A 15,599-nucleotide genomic window follows, 5' to 3' on the forward strand; every position below is an offset into this window, starting at 1 on the left:
GATTTTAAAAATCTGAAGTTTTAGGGCCACATGTTGAAACTAAGCGTTTTTTAAAGAAATAATTCCTTCTCAAAACTACTTCATCTATCAAAGAACCTACAGCACTTCTCTCTCTGTTACTGACCTTGGAAAAGAAAATTGAGTGGGCAGGTCAGACCTCAGAGAATGCAGTAAATTGTTGTTCTGTTAAAGCCTAATCAGCGCAACTCTACTTAAATTCAGTGCAAGTATTCTGCTAAAACCGGATATAATAATGCCAGTAATGTCAATCATGACAGAATATTGCAGCATTTTTTTGTCAGCATGTAACTGACAGTGGGGTTTTTTATGGAGGTAAATTTGTCTCAATATTATTTAATCAAACAAAAAAACTAATCTCAATCAAAAAAATTAATTGTGGTCAAAACTTTTGGAATATTCAATAAAAAAAAAACTAATCTCAATCAAAAAAATATTAAGTTGTGATCAAAACTTTCAGTTGTAACGATTTTTTTTTTTTTTCCAAAACTGTACAGTAAAATATTAAATATTTATTCTTTTACATAAAACATGAATGTGAAAGTTGTAAAAATGTAATTAATATAAATGGTTCTATAGGTTAATTTTCTGTTTTCCTCTTATTTTCTCAACCGTTGCCAGGATCGGGTCCTTTCTGTTCCATTACCGTAAAGCACCTTGTATGCGCGACGCTAATCTTTATGAGAGAGCTGGTGTCGGCTGGCGTGACCGCGTATTTCTGACTGTCGGCTAACTTAACCGCAGTTTTCTTCTGTACAGTTGATGTCTGCTCACTGAAGCGACGCTGCAAGCCCTGCAGTTCGAGCAGAAGTTCAAAGGTGCGGAGGATCAGCGTCTGCTGCTTTAGTCAGCGCTAACCAATAGGGAAACGTCTTACAGCGTTCGTCTTTAGGCCCCGCCCAGGATGTTCATGTTCCCAGGACTCAAAATTCTTTGAGTTCAACCAAAAACAGAGAGCGCCAAAACCAAAAAAGCGAGACTCGTAACCAAAGATTTTTGACATGCGCAAATAAGTTTGTTTTGCAAATAACTTTTTTCTCTTGACAAAAGTCATCAATATGTTTATTGGCAGATGTAAGATGGGCCTTTGCAGTGGTTTTGACCTTGGAACTCTCCCATGGGTGCCCAGACGATCTTTTATAATTGAACCATGAACCTTGTCCTTAACTGAGGCAACTGAGGTCTGCAGGGCTCTAGATGTTGTTCTGGGTTCTTTAGTGTCCCCTGGATGAGTCGGTGGTCTGGTCTTGGTGTAATTTTGGTTGGCTGGCCACTACTTGGAAGGTTTACCACAGTTCCACCTTTCCTTAATTTGTGGATAATGGCTCTCACTGTGGTTTAACTAGGGTCCAAACATCTTAGAAATGGCTTTGTAGCCCTTTCAAGACTGATGGATGTGATTGCCTTTGTTTCTCATCTGTTGCTGAATTTGTTTTAGCTCAGGGCATGATGTTTTGCCTTTTGAGATTTTTCAGCCTACTTCATGTTGTCAGAAAAATTCTAATTAAATGATTTCATGATTCTACAGGTCTATCAGTAATCATGCCTGGGTCTGGCTAGCAAAATGGATCTTATCCTTCTAAAAAATGGGGTTAACCACAGTTAATTAACATTTATTTGATCTGAAGCATTAGGGTGTGACAAATGAATAAAAAAAGGGGAAATCTGTCCGGGAGCAAGCACGTTTTTTTTTTTTTCCTGCATTATAGCTCATTTTAGTAGATGGAGTTGATAATTTGTGCAATGGATGCCTCAAAGGCTATAGAAAATCAATTGCTGTTGAGATCTGCTTATCTGTCAGGGTTGATAGACGAGGAAGGTGGGGAAAGAGCTCACAAAGTACTTTATCTAAAGTAACATCATCCCCAGCCTGGATGCATTACTCTTTCCAGAATGTACATGAAATGTATTTTCCCATTGTGTTCTCTGCTGGAATTGATTTACCCCCGAAACCCTCCATATCTACAAGCAACCCCATATTACGAGGCAGATTAGACATCTTCACAGAGGGAATGTTGGTTTGTTACAAAGCTGGTATTGATAGGAATCAAATTGCCACAAGTGCAGCCTGAATGCTCGCTGGAATCCACCCCGAAGCAGAGTGCATTCCAGCAGACACTCCCATGTAACGCTTCGTTCAAGGCGTGCAGTGCCAACTCTCTTCTCTGAATCCAGCAAAGCCAGCTAGCTTGCCATATGTTGACATTTTCTGCCATTCTGTATCAGTTTTCACCCCCTTCAGACCTACAAAAACAGCCTCCTCTCTTTTCTCAGAGCTACACACATTTCCATCTCCGTTTGTTTAAAGCAGTCAAGGCTGAACTGAGTATTTTTCCATCTGCCCAGCTTAGGTGTTCAGAGGGAGCAGCTCAAGGTTCTGCCATTACTGCTTTAGTTCTGGCTCCACTGTCAACCGTTGTCACCTGACGGTCCCCTCCTGTAACGGCAACAGAGGCTGAACCACAAGGCTTGTTTGTCAGTGCTGTGTTCCTGTACAAGCAGCCGGGCCGGGCCTGGCCGTAGGAACGCGTAGCTGAGAGCACGTAGGGACAGGAAGTGAACTTTGGTCCAGGCTCTTCTTTACAACTGTTTTGCCTTCAGTTAACTTTCATTTAGGCCTTAACAGACCAGCTTGTTACATAAAGTTATTAAAAGCACATTTAGCTCATTGATCCAGAGCATGCCTGTCAGTTCTGTGGAGTCATTTCACATAAAGGCTTTGAAGTCCAGCCAGAGAGATTCAACAAGGAAGGCACATTTCAGCTAAAGTGCTGTGTGTGAGCAAAATGTGTTTTCTGCATTTAAACTGGACTGATGGATTTTTAAAATAAAAACTCTGCATAGCGTGGTCAGGTGGAAAGACTTTCTTCCACTCTGTTGGTGCGCTGAACTATTATTACTGCATACTGTCTGCATTTTGCCAGACTGCCATGCAGGTTACACGACTCTGTTCTAGTTTTTTTTTTTTTTTTAGTATTCTAATTTGATATGTGGGCCATTGTGTGTTAGATTACCTCCTCCTGGGGTGGTTAACCTGTTGCGCGTTCAGAGGTCTATAAATAGTTTGTGAAACAGACAGCTTTCATTGTTCATGTAGATCTAGAAAAATAGATGTTGAATCTGTCTGTAGGCTTCTGAATATAGGTGTCCATGTATTTGAATTAATGTTGCAATGCTTGCTAGATCTTATTTTCATCACTGCTCGCTTTTACACAACCATTTATCACTTGCTTAACAGGTTTAGGTGGTGAACCAAAGCCTCAAGATCACTGGTTTATTTGTTTGTTTTTATTTTTGAGGAAATAATTTGCACTTTCCAGTAAACATGCATGTGATGGTGAGCAGGAAGCGACGAATGTTTTTCTGTGTGGGTTTTGCCATCGTCCTCGTTTTCTAGATATTGACGTTCACTGAATGAAGCTTCAGAAGCAGTTTGGCCATTTGCTTTTGTTTGTTTTGCTCCATACTCCTCAAAACTCTTGACACTCATTTAACGTTTTTGCTATTTAGGCAGTCATTTTTCTGGCGATATTTAAAAAAATTTTAACTGATAGATTTGCAGGTTTTTGTGTATTTCTTTTAAACTTTTTAAGACTTTTTTTTTTTCACTGATTTTCAATCCATATTTCTATTTTTATGCAGGAAGTTATTTAAATAGGGATATATTTTTTACACCAGGTATTTCCAGGCTTTGAACTATTCAGTCATAAACAAGCCACTAAGAGTAAAAGGGTAATACAGTGTAATCTCCACACATAACAGATAACATAAAAACCAGTTTTAAAATGCTGTCCTCAGACTCTTTTATTGCAGCCTATATTCCCATTGGTCCCTGGCTCTCTTTTCACTTCTTCTACTATTCATCCACTCATTTAGTACTGATGTACTTAACTATTGCATTAGATTTTAGTCGTCAAGTATTTTTATGAGTTATGACGATAAATTATCACAAAAATTGTATAATTTAGTCAAAAGTCAGAAATAGCAAAATGACCAGCAACCGTTCCTGTTTGGTTACATAATGCCAAACTTTAAATTGTTTTAAAGGCAGAAAATAATATTTTCTCACTAACCAGGTTACTACGATGAGCCCTGTGGATCGTTTGAGTAGTAAGCAGATCTTTAGAGTCACTGTTATGTTTTCTAGTTTTGTCGATGTAACTGCAGACATTGTCTATGTAACGGGCTAATAGTAACAATGATTTTTGCAAAAATGTATAATTATTTACGGAGTAACAATGTGTGGACACAACACCAGTTCTTTTCTTGAGTTATGTGCCTTTCTGTTCTTTAATTTCTTGAAGCACTTCCTTGAAGCCTGGAGTATGACTATAGAAGACCCTTTAAAATACAGGAAATGCTAAGTCTCTCCATGCTAAATATAAAGTAATACTAAAGGGTTCAGGGCTTAACGTAATACTCTATCCTGTTATGGCTAACCCGTGGCCATTTTTAGATTATTTCTAAGGTGGTTGCTTTATGTTGCTGCTGTAAGATTTCCAAGCGTCTGCTGTGCTGCTTCTGCTCAATCACAGGAAACTGCAGCAAGGAAGGGTTAAAAGTCATACCATATTCAGCCCCATGGAGCATAGATCTGTATGAAGGAGAATGTAGTCACATCCCAGTCTTGTATTATGCAAAATAATGTTTTATTGATTTCAGAAAGTAATTATTTGTTTGTTCAAAGAAAATCACATATTTATCATTAACTGCCAGCAAATTTCCTGGTTCTGCTGGGCCTAAATCTGGAACTCTTATGAGCATTTCAAGTTTACATAAACTTTTCCGGTATTTAGTCAGGTTACATTGAGAGCTGAGTCTTGTCGCCCCATGAGTCAAAGGTGAGGCGTCTGTAGCACCCACCAGTCACCTTCGCCTGGTGTCTCACATCACATTCAGAACCTCCTCAGCCATCGACTCTACCGCGAGCGGTCAGGTGTGTACAACCAGTAAAAATGGAACCGCTTTACATGTTTTTTTTGTTGTTTTTTTTTCACTGTTTAGTTTATACCAGTGCAAATATGGGATCCCATTGCAGAGACACTTATAGCCATGATGGTAACATTATCTTGTGCTTGATTTACAGTCTGATAAAGAGCTGTTGTGGCATTTCACTTTAATTATGTTCCTCTTCTTTCTGCTTGGGTGTATTTTGGACCTCCTTAATTAAGTGTGTGTGTGTGTGTACAGATGTAAACATCAATGCACTTTAAAATCTGGAAGGGTTGGAAAACACCTCATTTCTAGCTCTGCTAAGTTTGTGCAAATCGCAGTCTGCCTGCAGCTAAACAACAATGCCTTTGGCTGAAATAAATGGGCATTAGGCTTTAATTAACTTGCATATGATGGTATGTTTTTTTTTATTACCAATTTTAGTTGCTATCCAGATGTGGGAGTCTTTAGGCGTACTTGCTTGCACATTGCTGTCCGGTGCTCAAATTTAATTACCACACACATGACGACGTAGGAAGTTCACACCACAAGATGGGCAGCACTTAACACCTGAAATCTCCTGCATCTCTCGATGAGATGTTCAGTGTATGATACGGTCTATTAATTGTAATTAATTAGTTCAGACAGCTATTATGCTTGTTCAAAGGTTTTATTTAAGATGTTATGTTTTACATGTCAAAAATGGGCTTCATAGATGTTACAGTAGGTCATAATGGCCTGAAAAGACAATATTTGTTTGTTCTACGCATTTTGACCTGAAAAGTAGAATGAACTTTGGTTGCATCAGGGATGTTTGAAGAACAGTGTTGTTCTTCACACATCTCATTAATTTTAATAACATTGTTGTATTTATAGTGTGAAGCTTGCAGCTAGGAGGTATAGTAACAAATTTGTATTTGCAGAAATTTATCATATCTCTTGTAAAAACTTGTATAAATCAGATATTACTGTATGTGGTATTAATACTTTATCAACACAAGTTACAGTGGTCTTTAAGAATATTATATTATTTTTGGTCATGTTAGAATAAAGCTTGATATTTTTTTTGATGCTGTGAGTAAAGTAGTAAATGTAGCTACTATAAGACAAATAACTAAATGTATATTTAGCATTAGGAATTTGATTTAGGAATCCAGTTTTAAGGGTTCTCTTCACGTTTTTTGACTGAAGACTAAAGTTTTATTGGTGGTCTGTATAACTAGGGCTTTTCCTCCTGAACTACTTGTACTTATTCCCATTGAGAAAGAATTGATGCTGACTGAGCATTTTCTCTTATCTGGAGGCTTGGACCCTCATTGATACACATGCATCTCTCACAGAGACATTTAACCTACATATAGTCCTGCACACATGCGTAATTGCATGGTTTATTCCCACTTATGCATAAGCGTGCATACACATTTGCCTTTGAGCTGCAGGCAGACAGAGATGTGAGGTTTTTTTTATGAGTATTTGATTTCTAGGGCCCCATCTCTGCAGTGTCCTCATTTTTCCAGCTGACTGTCAGATCCTGCCTTGGCACTAAAGAGCAAGGTTTTCAGGGAACTAGACAAGGCTAACAGCTGGATGGCCACTTTGACACACATTTGGGATGTCTTGTTTCCCAATCTCTGTTTGCCCCTCCTCTACTGTAACTCTTACACTGAACACATCATTAACGGACAATGCAAAGTGTCTGGGCTGTAGTTGAAACTAGTGAATGTTCATACATACAGGAAAATATGTCTCAGATGTTTTAGTTGGAAACACTTGGGATTGTATTTTATCAACCTGCCGTTTCAGTATAAACCCAGAAAGACAAACCACGCTCTGAGCTGCCTCTGTCCAACCACCAAGGAAGATGGTGATGTTTTTCACATATGGGCTTTAAAGAAACCTGCAACGGTGGAACCAAAGGAGTCTTGGTTTAGTTCTGTAGGTCCATATAGAGCATGATACATAAAGTTTCTGACAACTCCCATTCTTAAGGGTTAAACATATCCGTGACCTGTGACGCCTGTGCAGTTTTGTTCTATTTTCAGGTATAACCACTGGGGAGCAACTAACGATTATTTCACTAATTAATTAATCTGTTGACTATTTATTTGATTAATCTATTAATAATCGGATAGCAAAAGGTGCTCAATAGGAGATTTTGTTTACAGGAGAACCAGGTGAAGCTAAAACTGCCATCTGAGGAGTTCTGGATAGAGCATATTTACAGACAAAGGTTTTTCATCTTGAACAGGGTTCTCACCAGGAATTTTTATGATCTTAATGGGGTGGCGGAGATTTTCTTCAGCAGACCCGTCATGATATGATGCCCTTCGAAGCTGACATGGTTTTAGAAAGGTTTACCGTTAGCGGTGGCATAGGGTGAAAGGAAGCGGGAGCAGACTCGGCTCGTGTGCCACAGCCGACATAAAAACCACATGGAGAGAGAGGCCAGATGTCAAAGGGCATAAAAATTGAGCATAGCGGCCTAATTTCAGCAATTCCTGTGCGGTGAAATGCGCTGGTGAGAACCCTGTTAAATGCAAAATGTATAAATCTTTTGTACAATTTTGGCCTAATTAATGCTTTGAGTGGGTAGTTCTTTCAGCAAATGGCATGTTTTAAAGTCTGTATTATCCAGTTAATGGTTATTAGATTTCTAATTTAGTTGACAATTATTTCATAAATCAATTAATCTTTACAGCCCTATTAACAGCTGAAGAAATTTCACTTGACTGAAATGCCTCAATCTGGTGTGTCTTGGCACACCTAAGTTCAACCAATCAAAGCTGCATTAATGGCAGGGACTGGTGTGTGTGTGTGTGTGTTTGTGAGGCCTTGATCCAGCCCTGTCTGTGTCGTTTTCCTTCAAATCTGCGGGCCAGTGTGTCACACAAACCACCTGTAAGCATTGCATCCCACCCTTGTGATAGAAACATTGCTCCACCCATCAAAAGACTGAATACGGGGCTGAGACTACCTCACCTGGCAGCTCAGCAGATTAATGTGATGTTAATTGTTTTATGAAAAAAGTCAGACTAAATCCAGGGTCACACTGCACAATCAGCCGTTTTAGACTATCTCTTTTGTTGTAAATGATTCATAAGAAAGTCTCTGGTAGTGATCTTTAGTCGGTGGTTTGTGGTCAATCAGTATGACAGATGCACTGACCACCATTTTAGCCCTCGCACAACCAAACACGACATGCAGCAATTATCAGAGCCAAAGTGTGACTCTTTTCCATTGTGTCCAGTTATGAGCTCTTCTACTGCTGTTTTCCCCCCACATCTTCCTCTCTCTTTGCAGCATGTGACGCTAACAGTAACAGTCTGGAGAAATCTGGAAAAGCATGTAAAATAATTTTCCAACTCTTGCAAGGAATGCAAAACCAAAAATAGAATAGGGAAAAATAGTTGTAATTCCGGACATCATTCCTTGTCCTATTGTCTAAAAGTTGGAAAAATCCATTCATATTTCCCAGTTTTAAAGCTTGACATAGGAAGAAAATTCTGCCATAAATTTATGTAGAAGGCAGCTATAAAAAGGTCAAGAACTCTGAACATTTGCATTTGGAAAAGAATTGTGTTGACATGAAAACTCTGCTGGAACCCTGTGTAATAAAAGCTTTAACGCCAGTTACTTGCTGTCCAGTCATTGTGGGACTTATCTCTGTCGGACCTTTCTGATTTGAATCTGATGCGCCAACTATTGTGCATACTGGCATCTTCCATCGTACGGTATGACAGGAGGATATCTAAGGCTTTTTATATTATCAAGCTCACACAGTGTGACATGTTGAGGCTGCTTTGAATTGTTACCAAACTAGGAGAAGTGACGTGAGCATGCTCCATTTTGCAGCTCCCAGGTTTTGCCCTAAAAGTAACAAACGAAGATACTAAAAAGGTAAAGTTGGTAACAACACAACATGAGCCCTCTGGTAGTAGTACAATGTGGGGACTGTTGCCATGCCGCCTCTACCAACCCTAGTGTCTCAGCTACTACCGAATAACACCAGCTGTTCTGTTGTTAGCTGCAGAAGCAGTTGCAGCAGTCATCATTATTTTTTTTTTTCTGAGGAACAAATACATGAGTCAATATAGTAGCAACAGTAAAGGTGGTGCACAGCTTTCATTAGGTGATGTTTTAGATGGCAGCAGAAGCACATTAAGATCGAGAACTGATAGAAGAAACTTTAAATCTACGTTCTTCTGGGCTTTGACACTTAGGTTTACTTGACAATAACTTTCACATTGGACCTTGATGTTTAAATTAAAGCTGGGAAATGGGATTAGACAAGGTTCAGTGTTCTGCATCCCTATAAATGTAAAAACTTGACAACAAAGATGATTCTTACACAGTTTCAGGTGGGATTTATCAACATATTTGTTCTGTGTTTAACTGCTGCAGATCCTGAGGAAGATGGGAACTTAAATCAGAGGTATGGTGGTGGTAATGGTATAACTGGTTCATTTCTGTGTCCTTACTTCAGGACACACCTCTGGAGAGATTTCTCCATGAATGACTACTTTAGATTTGGTTCACTTTGTTTACCGGTGCCCATTTCCACACAGACCAGAACCTTGTACACAATATTAAAAAGGGGAAACTTCAACTTTCTAAGGTTTCCGTGACTAGTCTTTAGTTGCAGACAGCTAGAGGGTTTTTAAAATTCATTTGACTAGAGGTGGGTCATTTTGCAAGAGAGTGATCGCACCAGCCTTCATTTGGATTGTGAACTTGCATCAAAAGTCCAAACGTGTTTACATCTGATAGCTCATTTATTTATTTATTGATTTAATCATAGACAAAATGTAGTCTGGCTGCAGTATCCTGTTCCCTTAAAGTTGAGGCTAAATATATTCTATATATTTCTGTCTGTTTCTGAATCAGTTGCTCTTTGATCACTGCGAGTAAAAACCTTTAGGTGGTTGCTCATATTTGTTGGGTGCCTGTCTTGGCCATCGTGTTTGACTACCAAACTGACTACCATTTTGATTTGATATGAGCTGCTGGTGTTACTGCAAGCTTTTTTGGTACTTTTGCAGCACTTTCAAGTATGAAATGGAGCCGTCTACCGCAAGACGTTTCATACCGGCATCTCTTCTTTGTGCCAAACTTGTGGGCATCAGAACAGAAAAGAAATACATTTTAGCAACGAGAAAAGCCTAAAATAATAACCTTGAGAAAATCCTTTTTTGACTTATGCATTTTTTTTGCTTTCGTTTTATGTCAAAATCAAAATGGAACAAACTCTAGGAACGGACCTGTTTTGTTAACTTTATATTGAAAATGGAAGCAGTTTATTCATCTTTATTCAAACGTGCCCTCTAATGATTTATTCGTTTGAATAGTTGAGGGTTGGCTGTAACAACATTTACCTGTCATCAGAGTATCTACAGGTCCTTCTCAAAATATTAGCATATTGTGATAAAGTTCATTATTTTCCATAATGTCATGATGAAAATTTAACCTTCATATATTTTAGATTCATTGCACACTAACTGAAATATTTCAGGTCTTTTATTGTCTTAATACGGATGATTTTGGCATACAGCTCATGAAAACCCAAAATTCCTATCTCACAAAATTAGCATATTTCATCCGACCAATAAAAGAAAAGTGTTTTTAATACAAAAAACGTCAACCTTCAAACAATCATGTACAGTTATGCACTCAATACTTGGTCGGGAATCCTTTGGCAGAAATGACTGCTTCAATGCGGCGTGGCATGGAGGCAATCAGCCTGTGGCACTGCTGAGGTCTTATGGAGGCCCTGGATGCTTCGATAGCGGCCTTTAGCTCATCCAGAGTGTTGGGTCTTGAGTCTCTCAACGTTCTCTTTACAATATCCCACAGATTCTCTATGGGGTTCAGGTCAGGAGAGTTGGCAGGCCAATTGAGCACAGTGATACCATGGTCAGTAAACCATTTACCAGTGGTTTTGGCACTGTGAGCAGGTGCCAGGTCGTGCTGAAAAATGAAATCTTCATCTCCATAAAGCTTTTCAGCAGATGGAAGCATGAAGTGCTCCAAAATCTCCTGATAGCTAGCTGCATTGACCCTGCCCTTGATAAAACACAGTGGACCAACACCAGCAGCTGACACGGCACCCCAGACCATCACTGACTGCGGGTACTTGACACTGGACTTCTGGCATTTTGGCATTTCCTTCTCCCCAGTCTTCCTCCAGACTCTGGCACCTTGATTTCCGAATGAAATGCAGAATTTGCTTTCATCCGAAAAAAGTACTTTGGACCACTGAGCAACAGTCCAGTGCTGCTTCTCTGTAGCCCAGGTCAGGCGCTTCTGCCGCTGTTTCTGGTTCAAAAGTGGCTTGACCTGGGGAATGCGGCACCTGTAGCCCATTTCCTGCACACGCCTGAGCACAGTGGCTCTGGATGTTTCTACTCCAGACTCAGTCCACTGCTTCCCCAGGTCCCCCAAGGTCTGGAATCGGCCCTTCTCCACAATCTTCCTCAGGGTCCGGTCACCTCTTATTGTGCAGCGTTTTCTGCCACACTTTTTCCTTCCCACAGAGTTCCCACTGAGGTGCCTTGATACAGCACTCTGGGAACAGCCTATTGGTTCAGAAATTTCTTTCTGTGTCTTACCCTCTTGCTTGAGGGTGTCAATAGTGGCCTTCCGGACAGCAGTCAGGTCGGCAGTCTTACCCATGATTGGGGTTTTGAGTGATGAACCAGGCTGGGAGTTTTAAAGGCCTCAGGAATCTTTTGCAGGTGTTTAGAGTTAACTCGTTGATTCAGATGATTAGGTTCATAGCTCGTTTAGAGACCCTTTTAATGATATGCTAATTTTGTGAGATAGGAATTTTGGGTTTTCATGAGCTGTATGCCAAAATCATCTGTATTAAGACAATAAAAGACCTGAAATATTTCAGTTAGTGTGCAATGAATCTAAAAAATATGAATGTTAAATTTTCATCATTACATTATGGAAAATAATGAACTTTATCACAATATGCTAATATTTTGAGAAGGACCTGTATGTCAGTCCTGTCCTGCAGAATGTGGAAAAGCTGGTTGGTTGAGTACAAATCTGCTCAAGTCAACTGTTGAGCATACTATGCCCTAATTTCGCTTTGGGTCAATAATTAACCTGGTTATCAAAAATGTCAAAGTCCATGCCTGCCTCCTTGACTCGAATGACAACAGTAAATGTTAATCTATTCCTCTCTTTAAATAATTTGGTCCAAACGTTTGTGTTTGTGTGTATTATTTCCATCATTCATTTATTGTTGATTTACTCATTGAAACAACAATGCAGATCCAATGTAGTTAGATCAAATGTAATTTGCCTGTAGTATCCTGTTGTTTCTAAAGGTATTTGTTTCAAATAACAATGCAGGCGTAAAGAGAGAGAGCCGTGTAAAGAGTGACATGACGTGTCCATCTGCAGCTCCCTCAGCCCCAGCTTGGTTGTAGTAGGATAAGAAGTTTGGACCTGACGGCTCAGCTCGGTGTGTGGCTGTGGACCAGCTCTCCTGATCAGAGCCAAGGCCCTGTTTCCACTGGGAGCGTTTTCTTGTCTATGCCCTGGTTTGCAACTACAAACATATGCATACACTTGCCATTAGTCATTGCATACCATCCAGGGTGTTCCTTACATCCAGACCCAAACAGACAAAGTTGTTCTGATTATTCTGAAGCCATCAGATGCTCACTTTCCTACTTGGTTTGTTATTCTATGCATACCTCCACCATAATCATTTTGAAGGTCTGCTAGCATCATTCGCCGAAACTAACACTGATCCTTCTGCTTGTATTCCTGTTATACAAGCGGCATTATAAATACATTTTAATACATGGAAGGTCACGTTGCAGTTTCATGTTTCTGTTGCCTTAGGTACTGTTTTAATTAATCTTTCTGTGCCTTTTTGTTGGCAATATTGTCGTTTTGTGTGTGGGCAATAAAAAGTGATAAAGAGTGGGTGAAAGAATGAGACGGATGGCAGAGCGCTCCTAGGGCATGTTAATAAATACTCTTTCTTTTTGTCCCATTCTTTCTTTCTGTGTCTTTGTGCTCCTCCTTCCCTCTCCTCGATGACAGCAGGATCATTGCCTCACTCTGGCGTTTCCTTTCTCCTACCCACCCTCGACTGGCTGCAGCCTTCCACCTGCTTTGTCCAGCTCCTTACTTTCATGCACCCTTCCCTCCTTTTGGGTTTGTCCATTTCCTTCTCCTTCAGTCTCCCTTTGAGACCCCATATGACTCCTATGACTCCTACAAAGATGGATGAGAAGATTTCGAAAGAGGATTAGAGGAAAAGATCAGCGATCAGCTGAGCAGCCGCATATGTTTTGATATACAGGTCCTTCTCAAAATATTAGCATATTGTGATAAAGTTCATTATTTTCCATAATGTCATGATGAAAATTTAACATTCATATATTTTAGATTCATTGCACGCTAACTGAAATATTTCAGGTCTTTTATTGTCTTAATACGGATGATTTTGGCATACAGCTCATGAAAACCCAAAATTCCTATCTCACAAAATTAGCATATTTCATCCGACCAATAAAAGAAAAGTGTTTTTAATACAAAAAACGTCAACCTTCAAATAATCATGTACAGTTATGCACTCAATACTTGGTCGGGAATCCTTTTGCAGAAATGACTGCTTCAATGCGGCGTGGCATGGAGGCAATCAACCTGTGGCACTGCTGAGGTCTTATGGAGGCCCAGGATGCTTCGATAGCGGCCTTTAGCTCATCCAGAGTGTTGGGTCTTGAGTCTCTCAACGTTCTCTTCACAATATCCCACAGATTCTCTATGGGGTTCAGGTCAGGAGAGTTGGCAGGCCAATTGAGCACAGTGATACCATGGTCAGTAAACTATTTACCAGTGGTTTTGGCACTGTGAGCAGGTGCCAGGTCGTGCTGGAAAATGAAATCTTCATCTCCATAAAGCTTTTCAGCAGATGGAAGCATGAAGTGCTCCAAAATCTCCTGATAGCTAGCTGCATTGACCCTGCCCTTGATAAAACACAGTGGACCAACACCAGCAGCTGACACGGCACCCCAGACCATCACTGACTGCGGGTACTTGACACTGGACTTCTGGCATTTTGGCATTTCCTTCTCCCCAGTCTTCCTCCAGACTCTGGCACCTTGATTTCCGAATGACATGCAGAATTTTCTTTCATCCGAAAAAAGTACTTTGGACCACTGAGCCACAGTCCAGTGCTGCTTCTCTGTAGCCCAGGTCAGGCGCTTCTGCCGCTGTTTCTGGTTCAAAAGTGGCTTGACCTGGGGAATGCGGCACCTGTAGCCCATTTCCTGCACACGCCTGTGCACGGTGGCTCTGGATGTTTCTACTCCAGACTCAGTCCACTGCTTCCGCAGGTCCTCCAAGGTCTGGAATCGGCCCTTCTCCACAATCTTCCTCAGGGTCCGGTCACCTCTTCTCGTTGTGCAGCGTTTTCTGCCACACTTTTTCCTTCCCACAGACTTCCCACTGAGGTGCCTTGATACAGCACTCTGGGAACAGCCTATTCGTTCAGAAATTTCTTTCTGTGTCTTACCCTCTTGCTTGAGGGTGTCAATAGTGGCCTTCTGGACAGCAGTCAGGTCAGCAGTCTTACCCATGATTGGGGTTTTGAGTGATGAACCAGGCTGGGAGTTTTAAAGGCCTCAGGAATCTTTTGCAGGTGTTTAGAGTTAACTCGTTGATTCAGATGATTAGGTTCATAGCTCGTTTAGAGACCCTTTTAATGATATGCTAATTTTGTGAGATAGGAATTTTGGGTTTTCATGAGCTGTATGCCAAAATCATCCGTATTAAGACAATAAAAGACCTGAAATATTTCAGTTAGTGTGCAATGAATCTAAAATATATGAATGTTAAATTTTCATCATGACATTATGGAAAATAATTAACTTTATCACAATATGCTAATATTTTGAGAAGGACCTGTAATTCCGATGGCGTTTGAAGTGGTAGTTTAAAAACAAGTGTGTGAAAATGCAGAGGCCTGAGATTTTGATGTGAAAACTGTGATATGTTCTCACCAGATACAGTTTAGCTGCTCAGTCCTTCTCACACCACAGCAGCTAGCTTGATGTTGCTACCAAAGAGGAAGTTGTTTTTTTTTTTTTTTTTTTTTTTTTTGGTTGTAATTTTTCAATGCCAGCGTGCACAAGCTACATTGCATCACTTTAGTGTGACACAATGCAAACCACTCATTTTCCTGTTTGCATCCAGATCCTGTCTTTGTGAAACATTGGGCAATAGACTTCTTACTCACTGATTTAGCCTATGTTTAAATGGTTTAAGACTTGATCTCCTTTTGGCTAAGATGAAAAAAACACAGATCTTCTCCTTCCTTAACCTGTTGTGTCCTCTGTTTTTCTGACAGTACTGGCATAAAGGATGCTTCAGCTGCGAGGTCTGCAAAATGACTCTAAACATGAAGAATTACAAAGGCTTCGAGAAGAGACCATACTGCAATGCGTAAGTTATAGCTATATCATCTTCTGTGGATCTCAACAACAATGTCACATGCTTTACATTGAAGGGATTCAGCTTGAGGACAGCATTTGATTTGCCCTGAAATTGGACTCTAAATGTTTGTGTGGGTGTGCATGTTGCAACCCCAGCTACGGCCTCTTGCTTCCTCCTCTACTATTTATTTG

The 15,599-nt window shown here is 40.2% G+C and overlaps 1 protein-coding gene across 1 annotated transcript in view; it reads left to right on the top strand.

Moving 5' to 3' along the window:
• The window catches only part of LOC124864818 (LIM and SH3 domain protein 1-like), a 42,056-nt gene that overhangs the window by 1,518 nt on the left and 24,939 nt on the right, over nucleotides 1-15,599 (top strand). Inside the window, exon 2 of the mRNA XM_047359750.1 lies at nucleotides 15,323-15,417. Coding sequence (XP_047215706.1) covers nucleotides 15,323-15,417 — 95 coding nt within the window. The remainder of the gene's footprint in view (nucleotides 1-15,322; nucleotides 15,418-15,599) is intronic.

Source organism: Girardinichthys multiradiatus, chromosome Y (genome assembly GCF_021462225.1).
Source record: "Girardinichthys multiradiatus isolate DD_20200921_A chromosome Y, DD_fGirMul_XY1, whole genome shotgun sequence".
Classification (NCBI taxonomy): domain Eukaryota; kingdom Metazoa; phylum Chordata; class Actinopteri; order Cyprinodontiformes; family Goodeidae; genus Girardinichthys; species Girardinichthys multiradiatus.